This window comes from Bemisia tabaci, chromosome 2, assembly GCF_918797505.1.
Source record: "Bemisia tabaci chromosome 2, PGI_BMITA_v3".
Lineage (NCBI taxonomy): Eukaryota > Metazoa > Arthropoda > Insecta > Hemiptera > Aleyrodidae > Bemisia > Bemisia tabaci.
Genome location: NC_092794.1, coordinates 75,754,445 through 75,778,204, shown reverse-complemented (window position 1 = coordinate 75,778,204; position 23,760 = coordinate 75,754,445). Strand labels below are relative to the sequence as shown.

The 23,760-nt window shown below is 38.2% G+C and overlaps 1 protein-coding gene and 1 long non-coding RNA gene across 4 annotated transcripts in view; both read right to left on the bottom strand.

Annotated features, from left to right (window-relative positions):
• The window catches only part of Edem1 (ER degradation-enhancing alpha-mannosidase-like protein 2), a 57,589-nt gene extending 52,771 nt beyond the window's left edge, over positions 1–4,818 (bottom strand). For 2 of the 3 annotated variants that reach the window (XM_072296293.1, XM_072296294.1), the window contains exon 1: positions 4,561–4,814. In XM_072296293.1, the coding sequence (XP_072152394.1) occupies positions 4,561–4,658 (98 nt within the window). In that variant the 5' untranslated portion in view covers positions 4,659–4,814. Of the gene's footprint in view, positions 1–4,560 lie in introns of all 3 variants that reach the window. The other variant, XM_072296292.1, reaches the window with a different exon arrangement.
• A 9,181-nt stretch (positions 4,819–13,999) lies between these two features.
• Positions 14,000–16,930, bottom strand: LOC140223875 (uncharacterized). The gene is made up of 2 exons (XR_011899169.1): positions 16,458–16,930; positions 14,000–14,790 (listed from the first exon to the last, which is right to left on the bottom strand). It is a non-coding gene; the product is annotated as an uncharacterized lncRNA (long non-coding RNA).
• Positions 16,931–23,760: the final 6,830 nt, after the last annotated feature.

The window sequence follows — 23,760 nt, the reverse complement described above, 5'->3', positions numbered from 1 at the left end:
ACATAATATTTATCTTTTCCTTCTGTGGTTCTGCTACTAGGGTATGTTTTTGGACTTAGGCCATCAGTGTGCTCAAGAAGCAGTATTCTGATTAAGTGTGATTAAAGTATTAATGGCAATATTTGTTGAATTCGTAATTTGTATGAATTATTACATTTTGAATTTTTAACTTGAATTTTTAACTGTTTTTTTTTACTGAATTTTTTACACTGATGGCCTAAGTCCAAAAACATGCATTTTGGATTCAAGACGTTAGTCATTTTCCAACATGTTTATTTTTTCTAAGGAGAAATGATCCCAGTTTTCTCTTTTAATTTCCGTTGATTTCTCTTCAAGACAGAAAGAATATCCTGTAAAAATTTCAGACAGTAACAATGGTGTTTTTCTGCAAAGATACTCAGGAGACAAATACATTATTAAACTTAGTAATTGAGGTAGGTACCTATGTGTTTCTAAATGTAGGTACGCTATAGCAATAGACTTATGCCTATAATCATAATTATAGCGGGTGCAGGTACCTATTGCTTTTATCGAGGAAATATTGTTTGAGATTTTTGAAGCTTAAGGATTTAGAAAAGAGACGAGAAAGTGCTAAAATAAAATTGAACGTATTTATGCTGAGAAGAATTATGCGAAAATAAATCGAATCAAGAGGATCTATGTGCATAGGGCTCACAAGCTACACTAATCTTTTTGCTTTCACTCATTTGCACATATTTCCTTGTAGCATAAATACGTCCAATTCTCTTTTCCAGACAGCTCACAAATGAATTTCCTTCAATCTTATTCTCTCAAATTAACAATTCGTGTAGCAGTAAGGATGAAAGGCTAACAGTAAAATGGAAAAGAAATTTCGTAGCAGGGTACCAAAATATCAGAGAGAGAGAGCAAAGCTGGCATCAGAGGAGCCCACTGCCCAGTCCTTCTCGAGAGGCTCCCCCCCCCCCCCCCCCACAAAAGAAACATCCCACAGCATCATTGTTGCGGTTTTTCTTCTTTTTTTGAGGGAGCGACCTGGGAGCGTATCCTCCCCCTCCCTTCCACGAAAAGTTCTGCTAGCTTCATCCATGTGAAAGTCAAGAGCAAGCGAGTTAAAGTAAAGAATCTTCGCCAAGACATTCCCTTGTAGTAAGAACTTTAAAAAATCTCCTAAAAATTGTAAATTTTAATCACTAAACTCACTATAAAACTGTTAAAATTTACGGAGAAGGAAACCCTTTTTACGTATGGATTTACGAGAGGTTAAATTTAATTAAAGTAATCGTGATTAAAACTCTGGACTTTTTTTACTTTAATACTGTGCATTTGAGAAGAATGTATTATGGAACTCGCCCCTTGGGTTCGAATCTGCCGCGAAATTACATTTCAAACATGCGACGTGCGCGCGCAGCAGAGCCTCACTTTTGGGCGCCTCATCCCTCCCGTGTGTGGCACCCGACAATCGGTAGCCTCCCCTTGTGAGAGTCAAGACAATGTGAATCCATTTCTGATTGGTTCCCGTATTTTAGGCCTTCACAGTGTCACAAACGGGAATAAAGATTACAGTTTCACCGATTGCAAAGATTATAATCTGGAATGGACCGGAGAATTACGGGTTCGGCAAGGAACAAACGGAATGAGGGAAGGAACGAAAAAAGGAATTCGAGAATGGGCCGATCAAAGATTACGAAAAACGTTCAATTTCTGTAATCTTTATTCCCGTTTTTGACTATCAAGTGCTATCAAGTCGTCAGTCGGAACCATGTCGGAACGATTCCTTGTTTAATAGCACTAGAAGGATTTTTCCCCCTTTTTTCTTTTTATTTGGTTTATCTGGGAAGTTAGGAAAATTAGACCCATCGATCTTTCCCTTTCTCATTTTAATAGATTTTTCTCTGTCTTTTTGCATCGCTTTAGCGAAGGGGCAGCCTCTATAGCTAGCCGGGTGACCTGTTACCCCACAATTTGCACACTTAGGGTTGATAATGCGCTTCGCCCAAGGGCATTCTGCATAATGTTCAGCTGCGCACTTTACACAACGTGCTTGCTTACCACAATATGCTTGGGAATGTCCAAAATTCTGACGTTTTCGACACTGTATTATCTCAGTAGTACGAACTTTAGAGGGTTCTACTTTTACAACCATAGAACAGATACCAACAATCTTATCGATTTTTTCTACATCATTAGTATAGTTGAAGTCGACCTGATGGACCGGTATTTTTATCAGTTTAGTTTTACTTACATAAGCAGAGTCAGCAATAAAAAGAGGCTCATTATCTTTGTCTACAATTGTTTCTGAGGGGTAGGTTTCGTCTGAGGTTGTCTCATTGACGGTGGAATTTGTTTCCATAGCCGAGACTGAGTTTTGCTCAGGCACTGACTTAGGATCAGGGGTAGCCGTCTGTGGAGCTGGATCCACAGGTGGTACTGATTTATTCAAAGCTTTAAGTTCCGCGTCCGACAGTGGGACCCGTTTCATGAGGCAAGTCGCTTTTTTAGGTTTAAAACCTTTATTTTTTAAGTGGTCAAGAATATCTTGCTCTTTGATTGAAGGGTGAAGCCCTCTTACAATAACTTTAATATCACGCAGATTTTTATTGCAGTGAGTGTAGTACTGCACTTTATTATTAGCCTCATGTGTTTCTCTGAGGGATTCTAAAATTATTTTCGCTGTAGCGTCGTCTTTCGGATTTAGTTGCCAGACTTCATTATTAATAATTTTAGTTCTGACATCTTCCTTTTGAACTGATTTTTTTGTAATTATTTCTACAAGATTGACATAATTGTCTACACCTATAACTTTAATGGGAGGGGGGGGGTATAATTTTCTTAACACTAGATGCATTTGATACACTAGGATTGGGTATATTTACTTTAACTGGAGCGCTCTCACCCGGTTTGGTTTGTTGATTATCGGTATGGCTACTTGAAGATTTCAGATTTTCAGATTTCATTTATTAATAAAAGAAAAAACATAATACAAATTAAGTTAAGGCCAATACAAATAAAATTGCCAAGAGGTCTAGCCTCATGCGGCAAAAGTAGTAAAACATAAACTAATTACAACAGAAACAAAAGAAATCATAGACGATTGGCACCACTGCCTACTTAGCTCAGTCTTCTATGAACTTAGTTCAACTTAGTGACAATATGAGTAGGTAAAAAACAAAAGAGAAGAAAAAGAAAGAACACAATAAAATTTAAGACCCTAATTACTGATTCAGACATGAAGGCATTGAAGCTGAAGTACTCGCTCTCTTACGTTTCCATCTTTGAGATTGGATAGCTTTCCGTTTGGAGTTAAATTCGGGATCCGAGTTGTAGTCGACCCATGTATCAGAAGATTCAGAATCATCAGCATTGTGATTCGATTCCACGTCATCTTCCAGAGAGGCAAATTGGTTAGAAACAGGTGCTGTAGATGTACCTGGTTTTGGTGTAACTGGTTTCCCAGTGGCAAACTGTGGTAATTTAGATTGCCCTGAGGGCTTACGAGAGTTATTTTAAACTAACTCTTTCACAGATTGTAGATGAGCATCTCTAGATCGAGAGCTTGCATTTGCAGAGCTAATCGCATTAATTTGTTCCTGTAATTTCAGTATTTTTTTCGTATTTTCTGCTTCAGGGGAATTGATTCTATTCTCCAGTTCATTGTTGTCACTGGAACTCACCAATATGAAAACTAACTCTCACACCTAACAGGAAATCTTCTGTTCAGGGGTACTGATCAATAAAAGCCTAGGTCAACCATGAAATCATCAAGCTTATCACATATATTTAAAATGGATGTAGATAGAGGAAAAGTAAAGTGGCCAATTTGCAAGAATCACTGCTGACATGAGAAAAATCTGAAGCTGTGGTGTAGGGATGGACGAATATGGAATTCGAATGCGAATATTCCAAACTTTTCGAATGCGAATATTCGAAACTTTTCGAATGCAAATATTCGAAACTTTTCGAACGCGAATGTTTGAGAATTCGAATCTTGCGATTGAGAATAGTTTGGATGCTAATATTCGAATATTTTCAATAATTGCTTCGATTTTTTATTTTTTAGGAACCGTGAGAGATAAAATGACACTTTTGAATGCGATTATTCGAATTTGCGATTTCGAATACTTCGGAAGCGAATATTCGAATGTGATGCGATTATCTCGGTGCCAATGATTCGAATATCGAATATTGGAATATCTAAATATTCGACCATCCCTACTGTAGTGTCAGGTACATGAATGGCACCAAGGTAATATTCTACAGCTGGGGCAACAGCTCTTTCCAATCAAAGGCTACCTCCATCTTCTAACAGTCCAGATTCTGGAGAGCCCCTCTTCAGATGAGGATACAGAGAATATATATTGGTGCATAGCTCATCTAGGTACTGTAAATTGAAGTAAGGATCGAAGTTGTGTCATGTCAGTGAATACCTAAAATGATACACCAAATGATACATGATACTATGAAGACAATAAGATGTAGAATAGAGGATGAATCTGGAGTCAAAAACTGTAATTTATGATGGTTGTTGGAAAGTTGAATTTTGAAATCATTACTTAATGGAATTGTTAGACACATGCCTACCTCAAATTCCGTAGATCCTCCTTCGTGTACTTCTCGAAACCTGTGACAGCAATCAAATTTACTATCACTAAACTTATTAGTTTAGCAGCGTTATTCATCGTATGAGCTCAGAATCTGTCTTAGTGTTGACGCAACTTGCCTCGAAACTAACAAACATGTCTATGTCATAACTAGCAACTAGCTGCATGTGAGTAATTTATCAGACTGATAAGGATAAGGATTAGATTAGATCAAGGCGGATAAAGAAGGCGTTTGAGTTTAGCAGAGATTCACTCTGAAGGCTAGACTTACAGAAAATCCTGCCGCAGATCATCAGTAAGCGGGAGCGTGACACCGATGCGTGTATGCTCTCAGCTCTGGTGGAGAAAGAGAGAACTTCAATTGCACTTATGTATTAGCAATTATGTCCTCACTTCGCACTAGGACCTGTAGCCCAACGGTATCGCACTCGCCTGCGGGAAGCGAGGGATGCGGTTCGCGCCCCCGGTCGATTCCATTTCGATGATATTTAATTTCACATTATGTCATAAATGCCGCGAGTGGCCGTAAAGAAATACTTTTTTCCATAAAATAAGAATGAGGCGTGCATTTTTGCGCACGTAATTGAAAAGGGCTCCTCTTGCAGAGAAACCTCTGGACCTAGGGGGTAGGGCCCTAATCTTACGTAGACCGTCCAATAATTTTTTTTAGAGGAAAAAGCAGACTCCGAAGACAGAAATAAATGTAACATTAGTGGGCAGTATAAACAAATAAATGTAATGTATGCCTTTACAAAGGGGCCGTCCGCAAATTACGTACCTAATGCACTTACAGGGAGCCGGGAGGAGGTCCAGAGGTGCCTTACCTATGCCTATACGTAAGCCAAACGCAAAAATTTTGTTTCTTCCAAATTCCGTTAATTTAAAGACTTACTAGTCCAAATTTCGTTTTTTAGACGTTTAATGTTTTTTGGTTAAAATGTAATTTTTCTGAACTTTTTGAATTTAAAAACTGTTATTTTTTCAATACAACTGTTATTTTTAGTGATCTCCTACCAGCGATTAGTAATGTTTAAAACAATACCGATTTGTTTCAACACCATTTTTTTTATTAAATTATGCATTTAAACAATAGAAGAGGGGGGGGGGTGTCATAAAAATCGGAAAAATTGCCTTTCGTAATTTATGGACGGCCCCAAAGAGTAATTTTGAAATTTCCTATTAGTATTTTTTGTATTCCTTACGTTTTTGAAGGCAGGAGGGGGGTGGGAGCCCAAGTATAGCTAACCTCAATCTCCATTTCTGCTGCGTCTTGCCCATAAGGATTACATGTGAAAATTTCAACCTATGTAAACTTTCATTTTTTTTGAGGTTTGCTTTCAAAGTTCCTATTTTTTGAGTTAAGAAAACCTTTGGAGGTGCGATTATTATGCAATCTTTTCATTGCTATCACTTTATTCAACAATATTCGGCAAAATGTGGGCAGCGTCTGACATGGGTTTAGATGGCAGCCTGCTGTGTGAGCCCAAGTAAACCTAACCTATATCAACTTCAAAACGTTCCGGGTCTCTAACACTGGTCGGCCATTCTAGAGGTGTAGTTCGTTGGCCTGAGGCGAGGACTGACAGAAAATCCTTCTCCGGGTGCGGAGTGCCTAGAGCAAGATCCATCCATATAGGTCAGTCATTCCCGAAACCCAAATGAGAATCTTCTGCGCATGACGTCAGCATTACTGCCGCGAAAACCAGAAATGTCGGAAACAATGCTTTTCTTATGGGAGAGAACAAATTTTTCTTAATGAATCATTTAAATTTCTTACTTTTAAATTCTTTGAAGCTTTCTGAGTGTCGAAAGGAACGTTTAAAAATTAGCGTCATGGGTTTCAATTCAGCTGAATTTGCGTTTTTATATTTTTAAATGATTTTTGAAGTCAGCGATGTAACAAGCCATCTAGTGGTATAGATTCGCGTGTAAAAATGGCTGATGCAGAGTAAACTGTAAAAATGAAAGAACACAAATTCGGCAAAATCGAAACCCTGAATGCTAATGTCTAAACGTTCTTTTCGACACACAGAAAGTTTCAAAGGATTTAAAAGTAAGAAATTTAAATGATTCATTAAGAAAAATTTGCTCTCTCCCATAAGAAAAGCATTGTTTCCGACTTTTCTGGTTTTCGCGGCAGTAATGCTGACGTCACGAGCCAATGGAAAGGGGCTTACCCCGAGCGGGGAAATCTGCGCAATAGCTATGTTTATGCGAGCCTCTTAACCTAACTTCAATCGAAACCTGAGTTTGAAACAAAGACATAAAGACGGAGCACTAAAAGCAAAAAATGAAGCTTCTAGAGCTTCTTTTCAATCACCTCTACTATTGGCTAGAGGATTGGCGGCGAAATCGGGACAAGTTTGAATTCAAATGTAGGGCGGGAACTAATAAATAAAATTGCGGAAACAAAGTATTTTAGGTTGATTTTTGCCCAAATTCAGGTACACACTCATATTTTATTAACTTTAGGTTAGTTTCGGTCCGTCGTCGACCGACTGATTTCATTTGGGAGTAACGTAGTTCTAGAACTGTAACGGCCTGTTTGAACCTGCAGAACCACCATAAGCAGAAGAAAAACTAACTTTATCTGAGATTACTGCCTGTTACCGAGCAAAAGTAGGTGTAATATATTAGGACGCAGACCGAACTTTCTTAATATAATCGTTTTAAGCATTTAAAACACGTTTCGAAGAAGAAATAAGGAAAAATCAAGAGGACAAGTTCAAATCAAATTTCCGTTTGCCGCCATGGATTCCCGCGCTCATTTACACACTCACACAAGCGCGCAGCGCCGAACCTAGCTTCACTTTTTCCCCGTGCTTTTAGATACGAGCGCTCCGTCTTTATGTCTTTGGTTTGAAACCAAGGTTCAAATCACGGTATAAACGATACGGAACTAACGAAATGTAGGTTTCCGAAATTTGTGTTTGAAACCTTATTTTACACTAAAGACTAGGTTTTCGCACTCCGCATAAACGAACCGGAGGTTGAAATTAGTTGAAATTCGACTTCAAATGCGATTTTCAGGTGCGCGATCGGCAATATGGCGGATTTATTATCATACCGTTCGTAAACAACTGGTGCTTATCCCACGATTTAGCTTTAATTTTGCTATTATTCAACATTTTTTACAATCATAATTTTACTATAATTGTTGCTTAAGCACTTTTACGTGATTCCTTCAGTTATATGTGGCTTACTTATCCTTATTTAGCTAAACGTAGGACGTTATTTTCTAGTGAAGGTGTTTAGTGTCAGATGGAATCCAGGCTTATTACTGCTTTTTCAGATTATTCTTGCAACTCTAATCAACATTTTATGACTACAGAAGCAAAGCAAGCAAAAAGCTTTACAGGCTACAATTGAGTAATAGCCTTACCCACCAGTTCATCATCTGCGGAGAACTTTTTTACTGCTTCCGCACGATTTGCCTAGGATTTCAAGATAAGGCACCCTGCTTCCCTTTAAGTAGTGCACCGAATATTTTCATTTCAATCTACCGATTAAATCTAAAATCTGATCCAATCAGAGCTGCATAGCTCTTGAATTTGTGTGTTATCCGTGTACGTATTTCCTGATTGTCCTACTGGAAGTGTGACTCCAGCGACAACCGTGACCTGCTGACTTATTTCTTTGATCCAATCTCTTGTAAATGATGACTCAAATTCTGAAGCCATCATTTATTGAAACTAGTTCAAAGTTATTGCTCCAAAGTATCGTCACTCTTCTCATACTGATGCAGAAGGAAGGAGATTCTTCGGTGAGTGCTCTGTGATCCAAGATTTTCAATTTGAGATAAGAATAAGGTTTTTATTGAGGCGTGTAACAATTTTTGGTCGTTGAACCACTTGTCATAATTGAGCTTTGGCGTTAGAGATGCATCAACTGTGGAAAGTGGCTCTGCCTGTGCAAAAATATCTTGTGACAGCAGTGAATGTTAGTAAATGCGCTTTACAGATAGACTGAGAGCTCCAGATTCCAATCTACCTGAATAATTAAATTCAGAAGGATTTTTGAATTGAGTTCATATCGAATCTCAGTGGGAGAATAATATACAGTCCAAGCGAAAGAATATCAATGGTAAGGTTGGGTTTGTGTCTTAGGTTAGTGAAATGCAATGGCAGGTTCTGAAATCTTGTTTGACAGTTGCTCCTTACATGAGTCACCTTTGAAAATCAAGTTTAAGAAAAACACACATAGGTAGGCAAACAGTGGTAGGTAGCTTGCCTATTTTTTTCCTGTCTTACTCATGGACTCGGAGAGCAGTCGGAAAGAGGGGTGAGAAACAGGATTTCAGCGCGTGTCTCTGGGAATGTGGAAATTCAAAATTTGTGAAGCGTCACCAGTTTGTTGAGATTGTCACCGTCCGTTGCCTCAAGAGGATTTAGACGCTTCTGCTTCAGCGATACATTGTTAACCTATCAATATCTGCTTATTTTGATCATATCTTGAAGGATGGAATTCCCATAAGTATATCCTGATTCTTTATTTGTTTCACTACAATAATGGCAGACATACAATCTTTACGACAGCATGGAGTGAAGGTGCGGTGCTTTACTGGATTAGCACTCCTACACTTTCAATGCCTATATCTACCTACTGTAAGATCATTAGAAGCTCAATCAACAACATGATGAATTTCTGCGCCTGCCAAAATTATTTTTAACATCACTAAAAATTACCTATGGCAACTTTTCTGAACTCAGAATATAAGCTCGACCATGATTTGGAGGGTTGTTGAGATTAGGTATTCATTCAATTTTAAAGATGAACGTAAAATGATTAAACATCTACTGTCATTTTTCCAACTGTTGCTCATAAAGTCAGTAAAGGCTTTTCTAGTGAAGATGAAGCCTCCGCTTATATATTGTGGAAAAATTGAACATACACAGGATAAAAGAGTAATACCTAATAATTTATTGAATCAATTCATAGTGGAAAAATGAAGTATAGCTTGTGAAAATAGAGTGTGAAAATGGCGCCAACATGAAATTCAAGTTCAATCGAAAATATGCGCATAAACAGCGCCAAAATCGGAAAGTTTGATTTCCCGCGAAAGTCGGGTTACAGCGCCCGCATAAACCCGACGGCGAAAACTTGCATTACAAACTCGGGTTTCGTGAAACCTCGGTTTCGAGCCTCGCATAAACGTAGCTAGTGACTGACCTATATGGATGGATCTTGGCCTAGAGTCTGCAGAAAGGGAACATCGATGCTCCCGACTGCGCACCAGACAGGTTGCGATATGGAAATTCGGCAGGATTTTTTGTAAGTCCTGCCTTCGGAATTCAGGAGTGAATCTCGGGGGCAGGACATTACCTACAACGGCATTACCTCCAAAAATCCAACATGGTCGAGCGAGAGATCGAAACTTTGGCAATGTGCCCAAATCGATCGGTCGATGTTTTGAGATGTAAGGCTGTCTCGAATTTTACGATGTTGCCAAACCAAAAAGTAAGCATGAGATTTCTTTATAGGTGTTTCTCACTTTCTACCACTGTCGATGGTCTGGGTCTGTGAGATTGTGCGAGTTGTGGTGAGATAATCTGATAATCGCTCTCGAAACATGAGCATGAGCGTAAATTTAGAGTTAGAGGTTAGAATCCATTAAGTGAAATTGGTAGAAATGTATGTATTAAAAGGCATTGAATCACAGGATCAATTAGTTTCTCGTAGACTTTTCCCCTAATACTCGTGGATCGGGAGACTTGTAATTTAAGTAGTATTGGTGATGTGATTAGATTCGTGAAAAAGTGTAACCGCATTGCTTGCTTTTAACTAGCGCTTATGGTTTTGATGCAATGATTGTCATCAGTTAGTTTCCTCTACTACACGACCGCACCCTTATGAAGGCAGATGAAGAATAAAAGTGGTTACTTCAGTTGTTACTCTTTCTCTAAATTTTATGTTTTGGCGTCTCCGCTCCGAAATCACAAGGCTGCCGTGTTCCCTAGCTATGCAGATCGCTTGCTAAGTCTGCCCCCTGTGGAAAGTCTAATCATACCTAAGTTCTCTCCGGTTGGAATTTCTCTACTTCAATGTACGCAAAATAATATTTTGCAGCTGAAGAACACAGCATCTCTCTTGCGGCTATGAAACAATCCAGTTTTCTCTCTGAGCTATTAGATTTCATGATGTGCTTGACTTGACTGTAGCTTGATCAGTTACCTAGTTCATCCAGGATGTCACCATGCTCTTCCACAACTCTTGTTGTTTAAACAATTAATGGGCTCCATTAATTAATGTTCGACAATGTTGTGGAAAAGCACGTCGATAGTCCGTCCAAGCATCGAAGGAGAAGTACATTTGTATGAAGGTTTGTCAAGTCTGACTTAAAGTAAGTCATGTACCAGCCTTCCACCTATCAGCACATCTTACAGCGCCAGTTTTCTGACAAATAGACCAATTCTGCATTGTCAGACAATGATCTACCTTTTTTAGAATCCTTTCAGATGTTCCAGTAAACTGTAAACATCAAGTAAACATAACCTCACTTTCTTCTTTTACTTTTACACAGAGATAGAAGAGATATCAGCATAGAGTAAGAGTAGTTAGAGGTAAACTCTCCCGAATAGAACCCCTAAGAACTATACCATCATTGCACACGGTTCGTTTGAGTAAAAGTTATATGAAACTTTCTATCACTCAAAAAGTCTTTTCGGATTCGAAAAGTAGAGTAAAAATGGAGTCTTTCTAGCTAAAAATGAAAATAGGTTGTTCGAGCTCCTGGAGAAATATATCGTTTTTTGTATTTTTTAGGGCTTATTAGAGGGTGATACAAAAATTGAATCAAATTTCGTCAATGTTTCTGTTTTAATTTCTAAACGAAGATAGCTATCAAAATGATCTTGGTTTCATTTTAAAGCTGGTGTAATTTGCCGTCGATTGAATGGTCTGCAAGCTAATTTTGTCAAAAATTGACAAAGTTATGATAGCTTGAATGAGGGGTATCCAAAATAAGCTTACTTGTTTTCCTTACCGAGTAAGGCTCTATTTTTTCTTATTTTCCCTTCAAGACCAAAAACACTAGAGTCAATCTGTAAAAATTACAGCATTTGTAGTACTCTCAGGTCTGTAACGAGCGTCAGATTTTTAAATTTGACCCATTGGTTCCGGAGAAAATCAATTTTTGGTTTCGGTTCCGTTCTGCTTACAATCAGCTATTGACATACGGCGCAAGACGCACCACTAACGAGGAGACCAAGTACAGAAAATCGAGTTTATCCACTTTAACAATCGATCAAATTTAACATGTAAAGCTCGTTAGAAAGTTCAAAATATGATAGAGAACATTTTACTCTTTGCGTTTTTTCCCTAAGCCCCCATTTTTTGGAGTTATGGGTCATTTTCGGGGCAATTTTCAATTCGATGCTGTAAGTGGCCAAATTATTCACATTTCAAAATCTAAAAGTCTCCTGAGAGGAGAGGTCAATACCTTTTTATTGATGTGCCATATGACCCCTGCTGCTCCAAAAATTTGGGGGCCACGACCTCTCAAAAATTTTGGGGCTTTGGAGGGCCATAATTCACAAAAATTTCAAATAGCAAGGGTATGTTTCGACTTCAGATATGGATTCTACGCGAAAAATTACGTAGAATTGATATGGCGCACGGCCTGTTTGCTCCAAATTACTAAAGAACCCCATTTCTCCATGAAAGGCCGGGTATTTTTGGAGAAAATAAGGGGCACAAACAATCTGAATCAAACAGGCCGTGCGCCATCTACGTTACTTTTGGCGTAAAATCCATATCTGAAGTCAAAACATACCCTTGCTATGATGATATGGCGCACAGCCTGTTTGATTCAGGTATTTTGTGCCCCTTATTTTCTCCAAAAATACCCGGCCTTTTATGGAGAAATGGGGTTCTTTAGTAATTTGGAGCAAACAGGCCGTGCGCCATATCAATTCTACGTAATTTTTCGCGTAGAATCCATATCTGAAGTCGAAACATACCCTTGCTATTTGATATTTTTGTGAATTATGGCCCTCCAAAGCCCCAAAATTTTTGAGAGGTCGTGGCCCCCAAATTTTTGGAGCAGCAGGGGTCATATGGCACATCAATAAAAAGGTATTGACCTCTCCTCTCAGGAGACTTTTAGATTTTGAAATGTGAATAATTTGGCCACTTACAGCATCGAATTGAAAATTGCCCCGAAAATGACCCATAACTCCAAAAAATGGGGGCTTAGGGAAAAAACGCAAAGAGTAAAATGTTCTCTATCATATTTTGAACTTTCTAACGAGCTTTACATGTTAAATTTGATCGATTGTTAAAGTGGATAAACTCGATTTTCTGTACTTGGTCTCCTCGTTAGTGGTGCGTCTTGCGCCGTATGTCAATAGCTGATTGTAAGCAGAACGGAACCGAAACCAAAAATTGATTTTCTCCGGAACCAATGGGTCAAATTTAAAAATCTGACGCTCGTTACAGACCTGAGAGTACTACAAATGCTGTAATTTTTACAGATTGACTCTAGTGTTTTTGGTCTTGAAGGGAAAATAAGAAAAAATAGAGCCTTACTCGGTAAGGAAAACAAGTAAGCTTATTTTGGATACCCCTCATTCAAGCTATCATAACTTTGTCAATTTTTGACAAAATTAGCTTGCAGACCATTCAATCGACGGCAAATTACACCAGCTTTAAAATGAAACCAAGATCATTTTGATAGCTATCTTCGTTTAGAAATTAAAACAGAAACATTGACGAAATTTGATTCAATTTTTGTATCACCCTCTAATAAGCCCTAAAAAATACAAAAAACGATATATTTCTCCAGGAGCTCGAACAACCTATTTTCATTTTTAGCTAGAAAGACTCCATTTTTACTCTACTTTTCGAATCCGAAAAGACTTTTTGAGTGATAGAAAGTTTCATATAACTTTTACTCAAACGAACCGTGTGCAGCCTGATTAGAGGTTTTTTTGAAAGTTGATTTCTTACATACGGAAAAAAATCAGCGATTCTCGTAAAATTTGGGGGAAAAAATAGGAATAGTTGGTTAATAAATTAGGTATCGCTCGGCATATATAAGAGCTCCGCCGAGTAACGGAAAATTTCAAGGGGGATATTGTGGCATTTTCACGTAAAACTTATGAAACTTATGCGAATGAATGAGGCTGCTTATGAACCAACAAAAAAAATGAAAATTCAATTTTGAATTTTTTATGAGATAAACTTCGTTGGAAAAAAAACATTGTTAGTTGAACTTGCAAATCGTCGGCGTGATTATTGTTACAGGCTGCGGAACCAACCCGTAAAAAGTACCTAAGTTTAAATGCATGGGAATATCCACCGAAAAAATTAAATTGCTCATTTAACAGTTTTGTACTTACAAACTGTCCGACTTGTTCCAAATGAGGAGCTTGGAGGACAAGGCGCATAAATGCAGTTTTTGAAAAAATTAAGATATGGTATCACAGCAATGCCCCGCAGTTTATTGCCCCGTGAAACTCAGCCTGTTGCTGTTGCGCGGGGCAATGCAACTAAAAAATTAGTGCGGGGCAATGAAACCAAATTTTTGCAATCCCCCGCAGGAATGAAATAAAATTGTTTCACAGCCCCGCACCAAAAAATTTAGAGTTTCATTCCCCCGCAAATTAAATTGCTGATTTTTCATAAAGTTAGATTCTTTCAAAGTCATCATAAAATTCTGAACGACATTTTCCATTCCTTGGAGTTTCTACTCAACAGCCTGGTCTATTTCTTCTAAAAACTTCATGCAAGAAAAAAACAGTTTGCAGCAACTCAACATTCACTGTGTCTAGTTCTCCTGAAGAGGTAAGATATTTCAATTCCAATCGTCCTATATTTTAAAAACACTTTCAGAATCGCACTTCACAGGATTCCCAACACTTCCAATTTCTTCCCTTTCAATTCATAGGAAAGTTAATAAGCTCATTCAAAGTTATTTCTGGTCTTTGTACTTTTGGAAGAAAGTAATAATAATAAAAAAAAATCCTGCATGCTATTTCTTTGAAACAAATGCCTTCCAGGAGATTGCACTTTTATGATGCAGTGCATTGTTTTTCTGTCAATCTTTCAATAAATTTTAAGGTGGATTTTCAAGAACTTGATGATGTGATTTTGCTGCTAAATCTCTGTTAATAACTGATCTAATGCGGAAAAATCAGTTGAATCACAGAGTGCTAGTAGCTTTCATTTTTCCATGAGGATCCCAGCAAACCAAGCACTTCGTAAAGAAGTTCTAGAAAAAAAGAATAAAAAAACAGGCATTAGTGATTATTTCCTCATTGAACAAATAATTTTAAGAAATTGCAAAATAGCTTCCATCGTTTGAAATGTTTACACCTTGGCATGTTGGATACAGAATGAAGTGAGTGACCAAAAAAATAAACATCCATAACATTGAGAACTACAGATAGAGGGCATACATGAGGCAAAAATAAGTGACTGCTGGATTTTTAAGTCATGCTAAATAAAGAATAAATTTGTTGTTAAGTATGATAGGTAAATTTCTGTATTTGAATTTTTTCTTGCGTTTCTATTTTTAATATTCAATTCATTTTCCTAAATGAAAGTCCCGTCACAGAATTTTTCTACTTAAAATAATTGAAACCTAATGTTTGACAATTGACTGATAAGTACCACTGGTAAGCATAGTGAAAATTGAGAGCCCAACCTCAGCTTCTAGGAGCAATCCCTTCAGCTTTTTATGATCTTATCTGTGACTTAGTCAATATTTAAACCATGTAATTTATTGTCAGGAAAATCTCATTGTATCTACTACAATTGGATTCATGTAAACCTACATTTACTCGATCACACTCGAAGTATTTCGACAGTGTGAGTCGGCAATCACATAACTCGGTTTGCGACATCGCAGACTTCCTGTCATACTTTATTTTTTAAAAAGAACACTAGTCAAAGGCAATTCTTTAAAACTGCCGAGATTTTTCTTCTCAGTGGGAAGAAAATTCAGCATAAACTTCAAGGAATGATGTCCATTTGTTCTCCTTTCAAAAAATTTCATAGAGCCGGAGATTTCCAGACACCGCAAACAATATATGTGATTGCGGACTTACACCGTCGATTTGGGCTACTGAGCATTTTCAGGAACTTAATGAGAGATTCATTGAATGGAGGAGGGGTAGGGCATGAGCATAGCAGTAGAGGTGATAGAGTTAGGGAGTGAGGGTTCAGGAAATTCACTCCAGATAATCTATAATTGAACCCAAAATTCGCAGATGGGCATTTTCCACACAATATTCATAATCATTTGAGGCTGAACGTTTGACAAAATTGGTAAATCACCAGACTATGGCGCGATGTGCCACAGATCTGTGCATCACGCTCAAGATCACCATAGTAATCTGGAAAATGCACTACAGTGTGTGCACCATGCACCAGGTATGATCACAAATTTCAGGTCTCTTTCATCTAGGTGAAATCTGCCACAGGCTGGTTAGAGTACTACTTTATGTTTACTGCCAACTGATTTTTAACTGTTATAAAAATAACTACCATCTAAACTTAAAAATCAATGTATGGTCAACTTAAGGTTGGACTTCTAAGCAGGTTGTACCAGCCATTACGCAGTTTCAAGCTTGCAAAAAAGCGTTTGAGCATGTGTTGGTGCAGCCACAGGCATTCTTTTTGGATTTCTGTTGAGGACTATTGTGGCATCAAGATGTATGCCACATTGCACCATAGCCTGTACAATTCCAGGGCTTGCAATAAGTTACAGAATCAGAACACTGTATCATCTAGTGGGGATCATGGTCTTTGCACTGCGCATAGGTACTTCGACTACTGCCAGAGGGAGTATCTACTTACAATGTGCAAAACATCAGATTCCTATTATTATGTTCATGTTGAACTTGAGATACTTGATTAAAAGGAATACTTGCTTACCATCAGAAACTGCATGAAATGCCCGTCTTTTCAGAAGAATTTCGAATTGTCGTTGCGAAACTAGTTGCAGTTTCTAAGTGCACTTATCGATTCTTTCATAAGAATGAAGAAGCTTAGATTTCCTTCAAAGTGGGTATAAAATAAGGACCATAAACGAGGAAGAGTTGAAAAATTGATTTTAAATTATCACAACAAAAAAGTAATGCCCAGATAATTATAAACACTGAGTTTCGGGCCAGCCAGCATGAAGTTAGTATTTAGTAAGCTACGAGTAACGCAGAGAGTTTTAGGTTATGTTGATGTTTTCTCGTTTCGCTGTTGCCATATGGTAATTCCTGTAAAAGCTCTTTGAGAGGTAATAAGTCAACTTTAGACATAACTAATGTAAATTTAACTTTATTACTGACATGTCTCACTGTAATCGCAGTAAGTACATGCCATTTGTGTTGAAATTACAAAATCTATCTGTAGCCCACTACCATGGACCAAATAAAAGCTTCTTTTATTGGTCCATGCCACTACCTCCAATTTGGCTCCACTGTTATTTTTGCTTTCCCAACCTTCCAAATCAGATGTGCACCATACGATTTGCCGAGCTCATCAGCTCATCACTTAATTCTACAAAGAAACAACAAGTTTATGCCAAAAATCTTCAGCTGATTAATAAAAGTCGATCTTAGTAAGCCCTTATTCGTAGATAAAGTGAAAATTTAGAGATTCAATGGATGTAATATTTTAATGAGGTTGGCTACACTGAGATCGCGGGGATTTTTTTAGCGGGAAATCCTCTGATACTTAAATTCTCGCAATGAACATTTTCAATTTTATCTGACGAACGGGGGTGTTTTAATTGTTTAAAAGCCCATCCGGGTCGACGAATATGCACTATTTTTCACGAGGAATCGGAAAAAAACACTTTTAAAGGCGATAAATCATTAGTAAGGAAGAAAAAACAAGCCGAGCGCAAAAAATTTACGCATCTGAACACAGCTTGCTTTCTTTAGTTCTTATTCAGCACTTATTTGGTGATGCGGATTTTTATTTTTTGGTGCACGTGTTTTTTTTTGGAGGGGGTGGGAGGGGGTTAACATTTAAAAAAAAAACCCAAGTACAGTGTATTTCCGTATAGTTCATTGCAGTAAGGGAGAATTCTTATTGAAGAAAAATGAGTCACGGTGCTGGGGGGGGGGGGGGGGGGGGGGTCAGCATTTTCAAATATCGTTTTTTCGGTCCATATGGTTAGAATTGGCATAAAAGGGGCTTATTGCGCATACTGGAAGATCAAATCTGTCTAACATCATTTCAAAATGGCGGCCGATTAAAGTTTTGAAACTATCCAGTTTCAAGGACAGACATTCTCAATTTATTAAGTTTAGTATGAGAATTTCCGGGATCTTTGAAATTATTTTTATTTTTTTGAGGGGGGGGGGGGGGATAAATATCGATCATTTCCCGCACTACTCGCTATCTCTCCCCCCCCCCCATCGGAAGGGGGAATATTTTTGAAATAACTCTATTTGAGCGCATCTCTATAGGTATCCGTGGCGCTAATCTTCCTACAATTTTTATACCAAGTTACCCAATTTTATGCAGTTACAGGTTAAAATACTTTCAAATTGTTGCATTTAACAAGTTATTCGTGCATCAAAGAAGGTGTTTTTACACCATCCAGAATTTCTGGGGGGGGGGGGCAAATGAGACTATTTCAAATTCTGGGGGGGGGGGGGCGGCCCCCCTTCGCACGCCTCTGTTACAGAGATTTTGGACTTAATCGATGCGATGTATCGCATGATCGCATGCCAGTTCGACCACGTCATGATAAAAACTCATGAAGTTTAACATCTCTGCGACCAACGCCCAAAACCGCAGAGGGACGTAACGTCACCGTTTTTTTTACCGGCTGATGAGAGCAGAGAGCAGGGAATATATTTTGCTGTCGACGGACTGATATCGACCAACTGCCACAATCTCGGCATTTCCATCCGATCATTCATGTTCTGTAGTATCGTTGAACATTTATTAAGAGAGTCCAAATGTCGCTTCATTTCATTGATATCCTTCATATATGGGCTGGGCCATTATCGGTCCGAGAAAATCAAACTAAAGATCAACAAAGCGACTCACACAAGAAAAGCAACACAGTTCGGGGTCGTTTCGGCAGAGTTATGTGGACTAAAGGGGTCAGTCGAGAAAACTATTTGTTTTGAACAATGTATCGCCTTCAATTTTCATTGCGATTAATCCACCGTACAACTGGCTTGTTGAGAAGAACGGGCATTTGCTGATTGGTTTCGCGCCTTCATTTCGTTTCACAAGCAACACATCATAAACCACAGACTGGCAACATTGTATGAGTTTCAGCGCTCTCTGTCGGCTTTTGGCCGCAACCCCTCTTGGGTCACATTGCCACAATCGATTCGATATATCGCAGGGGAGTCTTGTGGAGGTAATGCCGTTGGAGGTAATGCAGTATTCCCGTGAATCTCTGCTGAACACTCGACTCGATAAAGAATGGTGGTCGCATTTCGATTTTGGCTGCCATCTTGAAGCGTTGTGACACGGAACTAACGAAATGTAGGTTTCCGAAATTTGTGTTTGAAACCTTATTTTGCACTAAAGACTAGGTTTTCGCTCTCCGCATAAACGAACCGGAGGTTGAAATTAGTTGAAATTCGACTTCAAATGCGATTTTCAGGTGCGCGATCGGCAATATGGCGGATTTATTATCATTTATCATAACGTTCGTAAACAACTGGTGCTTATCCCGCGATTTAGCTTTAATTTTGCCATTATTCAACACTTTTTACAACCATAATTTTACTATAATTGCTTCTTAAGCACTTTTACGTGATTCCTTCAGTTATATGTGGCTTATTTATCCTTATTTAGCTAAACGTAGGACGTTATTTTCTAGTGAAGGTGTTTAGTGTCAGATGGAATCCAGGCTTATTACTGCTTTTTCAGATTCTTCTTGCAACTCTAATCAACATTTTATGACTACAGAAGCAAAGCAAGCGAAGAGCTTTACAGGCTACAATTGAGTAATAGCCTTACCTACCAGTTCATCATCTGCGGAGAACTTTTTTACTGTGTCCGCACGATTTGCCTAGGATTTCAAGATAAGGCACCCTGCTTCCCTTTAAGTAGTGTACCGAATTTTTTCATTTCAATCTACCGATTAAATCTAAAATCTGATCCAATCAGAGCTGCGTAGCTCTTGAATTTGTGTGTTATCCGTGTATCTATTTCCTGGTTGTCCTACTGGAAGTGTGAGACCAGTCACAACCGTGACCTGCTGACTTATTTCTTTGATCCAATCTCTAGTAAATGATGACTCAAATTCTGAGGCCATCATTTATTGAAACTAGTTCAAAGTTATTGCTCCAAAGTATCGTCACTCTTCTCATACTGATGCAGAAGGAAGGAGATTCTTCGGTGAGTGCTCTGTGATCCAAGATTTTCAATTTGAGATAAGAATAAGGTTTTTATTGAGGCGTGTAACAATTTTTGGTCGTTGAACCACTTGTCATAATTGAGCTTTGGCGTTAGAGATGCATCAACTGTGGAAAGTGGCTCTGCCTGTGCAAAAATATCGTGTGACAGCAGTGAATGTTAGTAAATGCGCTTTACAGATAGACTGAGAGCTCCAGATTCCAATCTACCTGAATAATTAAATTCAGAAGGATTTTTGAATTGAGTTCATATCGAATCTCAGTGGGAGAATAATATACAGTGTAAGCGAAAGAATATCAATGGTAAGGTTGGGTTTGTGTCTTAGGTTAGTGAAATGCAATGGCCGGTTCTGAAATCTTGTTTGTCAGTTGCTCTTTACATGAGTCACCTTTGAAAATCAAGTTTAAGAAAAACACACATAGGTAGGCAAACAGTGGTAGGTAGCTTGCCTATTTTCTTCCTGTCTTGCTCATGGACTCGGAGAGCAGTCGGAAAGAGGGGTGAGAAACAGGATTTCAGCGCGTGTCTCTGGGAATGTGGAAATTCAAAATTTGTGAAGCGTCACCAGTTTGTTGAGATTGTCACCGTCCGTTGCCTCAAGAGGATTTAGACGCTTCTGCTTCAGCGATACATTGTTGACCTATCAATATCTGCTTATTTTGATCATATCTTGAAGGAGGAATTCCCATAAGTATATCCCGATTAGTTATTTGTTTCACTACAATAATGGCAGACATACAATCTTTACGACACCATGGAGTGAAGGTGCGGTGCTTTACTGGATTAGCACTCCTACACTTTCAATGCCTATATCTACCTACTGTAAGATCATTAGAAGCTCAATAAACAATATGATGAATTTCTGCGCCTGCCACAATTATTTTTAACATCACTAAAATTACATATGATGGCAACTTTTCTGAACTCAGAATATAAGCTCGAGCATGATTTGGAGGGTTGTTGAGATTAGGTATTCATTCAATTTTAAAGATGAACGTGAAATGATTAAACATCTACTGTCATTTTTCCAACTGTTGCTCAGAAAGTCAGTAAAGGCTTTTCTAGTGAAGATGAAGCCTCCGCTTATATATTGTGGAAAAATTGAACATACAATTGAGAAAATTGAGATGCCCAACTTCCAACTAGCATGCGCAAGAGCTGGGGTCAGTAGAGCAGGTGATTGGCGAGTAATTTTACCGCCCATACGACTAGCACTCTCTGAGAAAAATATTGCCTACAATTTGCCTTTGGTGTTCAACCTACTGCCTGAAGCCTTCAGGCGTAGGTTGATCACCGAGGGCCAGTTGAGTGCACCCAGTCTTCTCAGAGAGTGGCTTAGTAACGTGTCCTAAAACTCTTCTTCTTTCTCTCTCTCTATGCCTTCTTGTTTAAATCATTCATTAGGGTCTTAAATTTTAATGTGTTCTTTCTTTTTCTTCTCTTTTGTTTTTTACTTTGTTATATTGTCACTAAGTTAATCTAAGTTCTTAGAAGACTGAGCTGAGTAGGCAGTGGTGCCAATCGTTTATGATTTCTTTTATTTCTTTTTCAATTAGTTTATGTTTTACTACTTTTGCCACACGAGGCTAGACCTCTTGGCATTTTTTATTTTGTAGTGGCCTCAATTTAATTTGTATCATGTTTTCTCTTGTATTAATAAAATAAATCTGAATCTGAATCTAAACACAGGATAAAAGAGTAATACCTAATAATTTATTGAATCAATTCATAGTGGAAAAATGAAGTATAGCTTGTGAAAATGGCGCCAACATGAAATTCAAGTTCAATCGAAAATATGCGCATAAACAGCGCCAAAATCGGAAAGTTTGATTTCCCGCGAAAGTCGGGTTACAGCGCTCGCATAAACCCGACGGAGGAAACTTGCGGGCGGAGTTCAATCGTCGACATCGGCAGAAGTCGAATTCGAAAAAAGGGCAGACGTCGACTCGAAGCGAACGGGTCGAATGGTTCCGCGAACTGCCGCGAATGTCATGAACATTCGCCGGGGCGAGTTCGGACGAGTTTGTTATTGTTTCTCATTAAACTAACCCCTTTTGAGGACATAAGTAATAGTAATAGTACATCTACCTATTTAATAGTCAAGAACGTCTAATATTTTTCACTGAATAAATTTTCGCATGTCGTCGGATAAATTATTTTTTTGGCAGTGTGTCTGTTTAGTAGTAATTTCTTGCCTAGCCACTGCTGTTCATTGTCGGAACGGTGGGAAGTGATCGAAGCTGTTCAATCCGGAAGTGTTTTTGAGTCAGTTTAAATTAGGTAATTAATTAATTTCTTTTTCAGTCTGAGCCCTAATTGAGTGGACACTCTACGACTTTCGCGTAGGTAGGTGGAAAAATCCACTTTTTGAGGAAAAAGTAGTCTTTCAGCAGTTCATAGATTATCTCCACTCGCTACCACGCCAAAGGAGCATATCATTGCGTCTGATCATTGAAGGTTTCTTGAGAACCAAGTTGATGAAAAATGCAGATGAAACTGTAGCTTTTCTTGTTCTTGAAAAACTTTAATGGCAGATTTTCTTATACAGCGAGGGAAACGTCTCTGCTCCATGGTCATAGTCGCCATGACTGAAGATTTCTTCGATGGTAAAGTTCCTTATCACCTTTAATACGCTTTAATATCACAGGTCTTTACATCTACCTCATTGTAAGTTGCTTTCAAGCCTCTACTTTGACAACTTTATTCTTGATGTGGAAGCCAACGTTTTGTTACCCACAGGAGTTACTTGGAAATAAATACATTCATGTAGGATACCTAGAATTTACTACCGACACAGTTTCCTTTGCTTCAATCTGCTTTTGCGCAGTTCCTCATACTGTAACGTGACAAGACTGAGTCATAGAAGGGTGCCTCGGCTCCCTACTAAAGAGAGACAGGGTGCTGAAAACACGAACACAAAAAGATAAGAGGATGAAACACTAAGTATACTTGACTGCAAAAGTGAAAGAGCCGGCTGAGGCCCAGCCTCAAAGAAGTACAACTGGAACTTCTCACACTAGTCCTAATCGGAACATTTTAATTCAAACATGGAAAAAGTTATGACATAGGTACCTATCGAGCATTCTTTTTGCACATCGCGGTAAGACATGATACTTTCAAAGACGAGAAAAATCAAGTTTATTTTCCATGAAATTAAAAAAAAAATTAGGCATTTTCACCGCGACTTGTTTCTGAAAACACAGAAATGAGACATTGATTTTTACACGCAACTTCATAAGAGTTTTTCACTTTCATTGAAGAAATTTGAAGTTCATTTTATAAATCCTTCCATTTTAAGGGGATGCATAATGAAGGTGACATCACTTAACCACAATCCTATCTGCAGTTGCATCATTTCAGATGTTCTTAAATTTTTTACTATTTTGAAGCATAACAGATCAGTACATGAAGAAAAATTGCATGTAATGCACCGATTCTGAGATGCTATCAATCCATATTCCTTGCACAATGGAAATTTTTCTAGGTTCACCATTGATGTGTATATCTTATCACATTAAAAGATAAAAATAAATAAAAAAAGCCACTTAGCGCCCCAGCTGGGTCTTATTAGAAAAGATATTAAAAAAACTTAAATTCCCTCCAAGTATCAGAATGGAAAAATCCTGAAGACCTTTCTCTTCAAATCATGGTGCAAAATTAAAAGGAGAACGTTTCTCCAAAGTTCATTTTCAATTAAGTCTATTATTGGACATAGCCTTTCTCTGATGAAGAAAAGGAAGACATTAATGGTGACGCTAGGCTTTTATTGCTCATCAGTCGAGGTCAAATTAAAAATCGAGACCTGTTTACTTAGGTATCTACTTTAAGGGTCAGAAACAAAGCATAAATT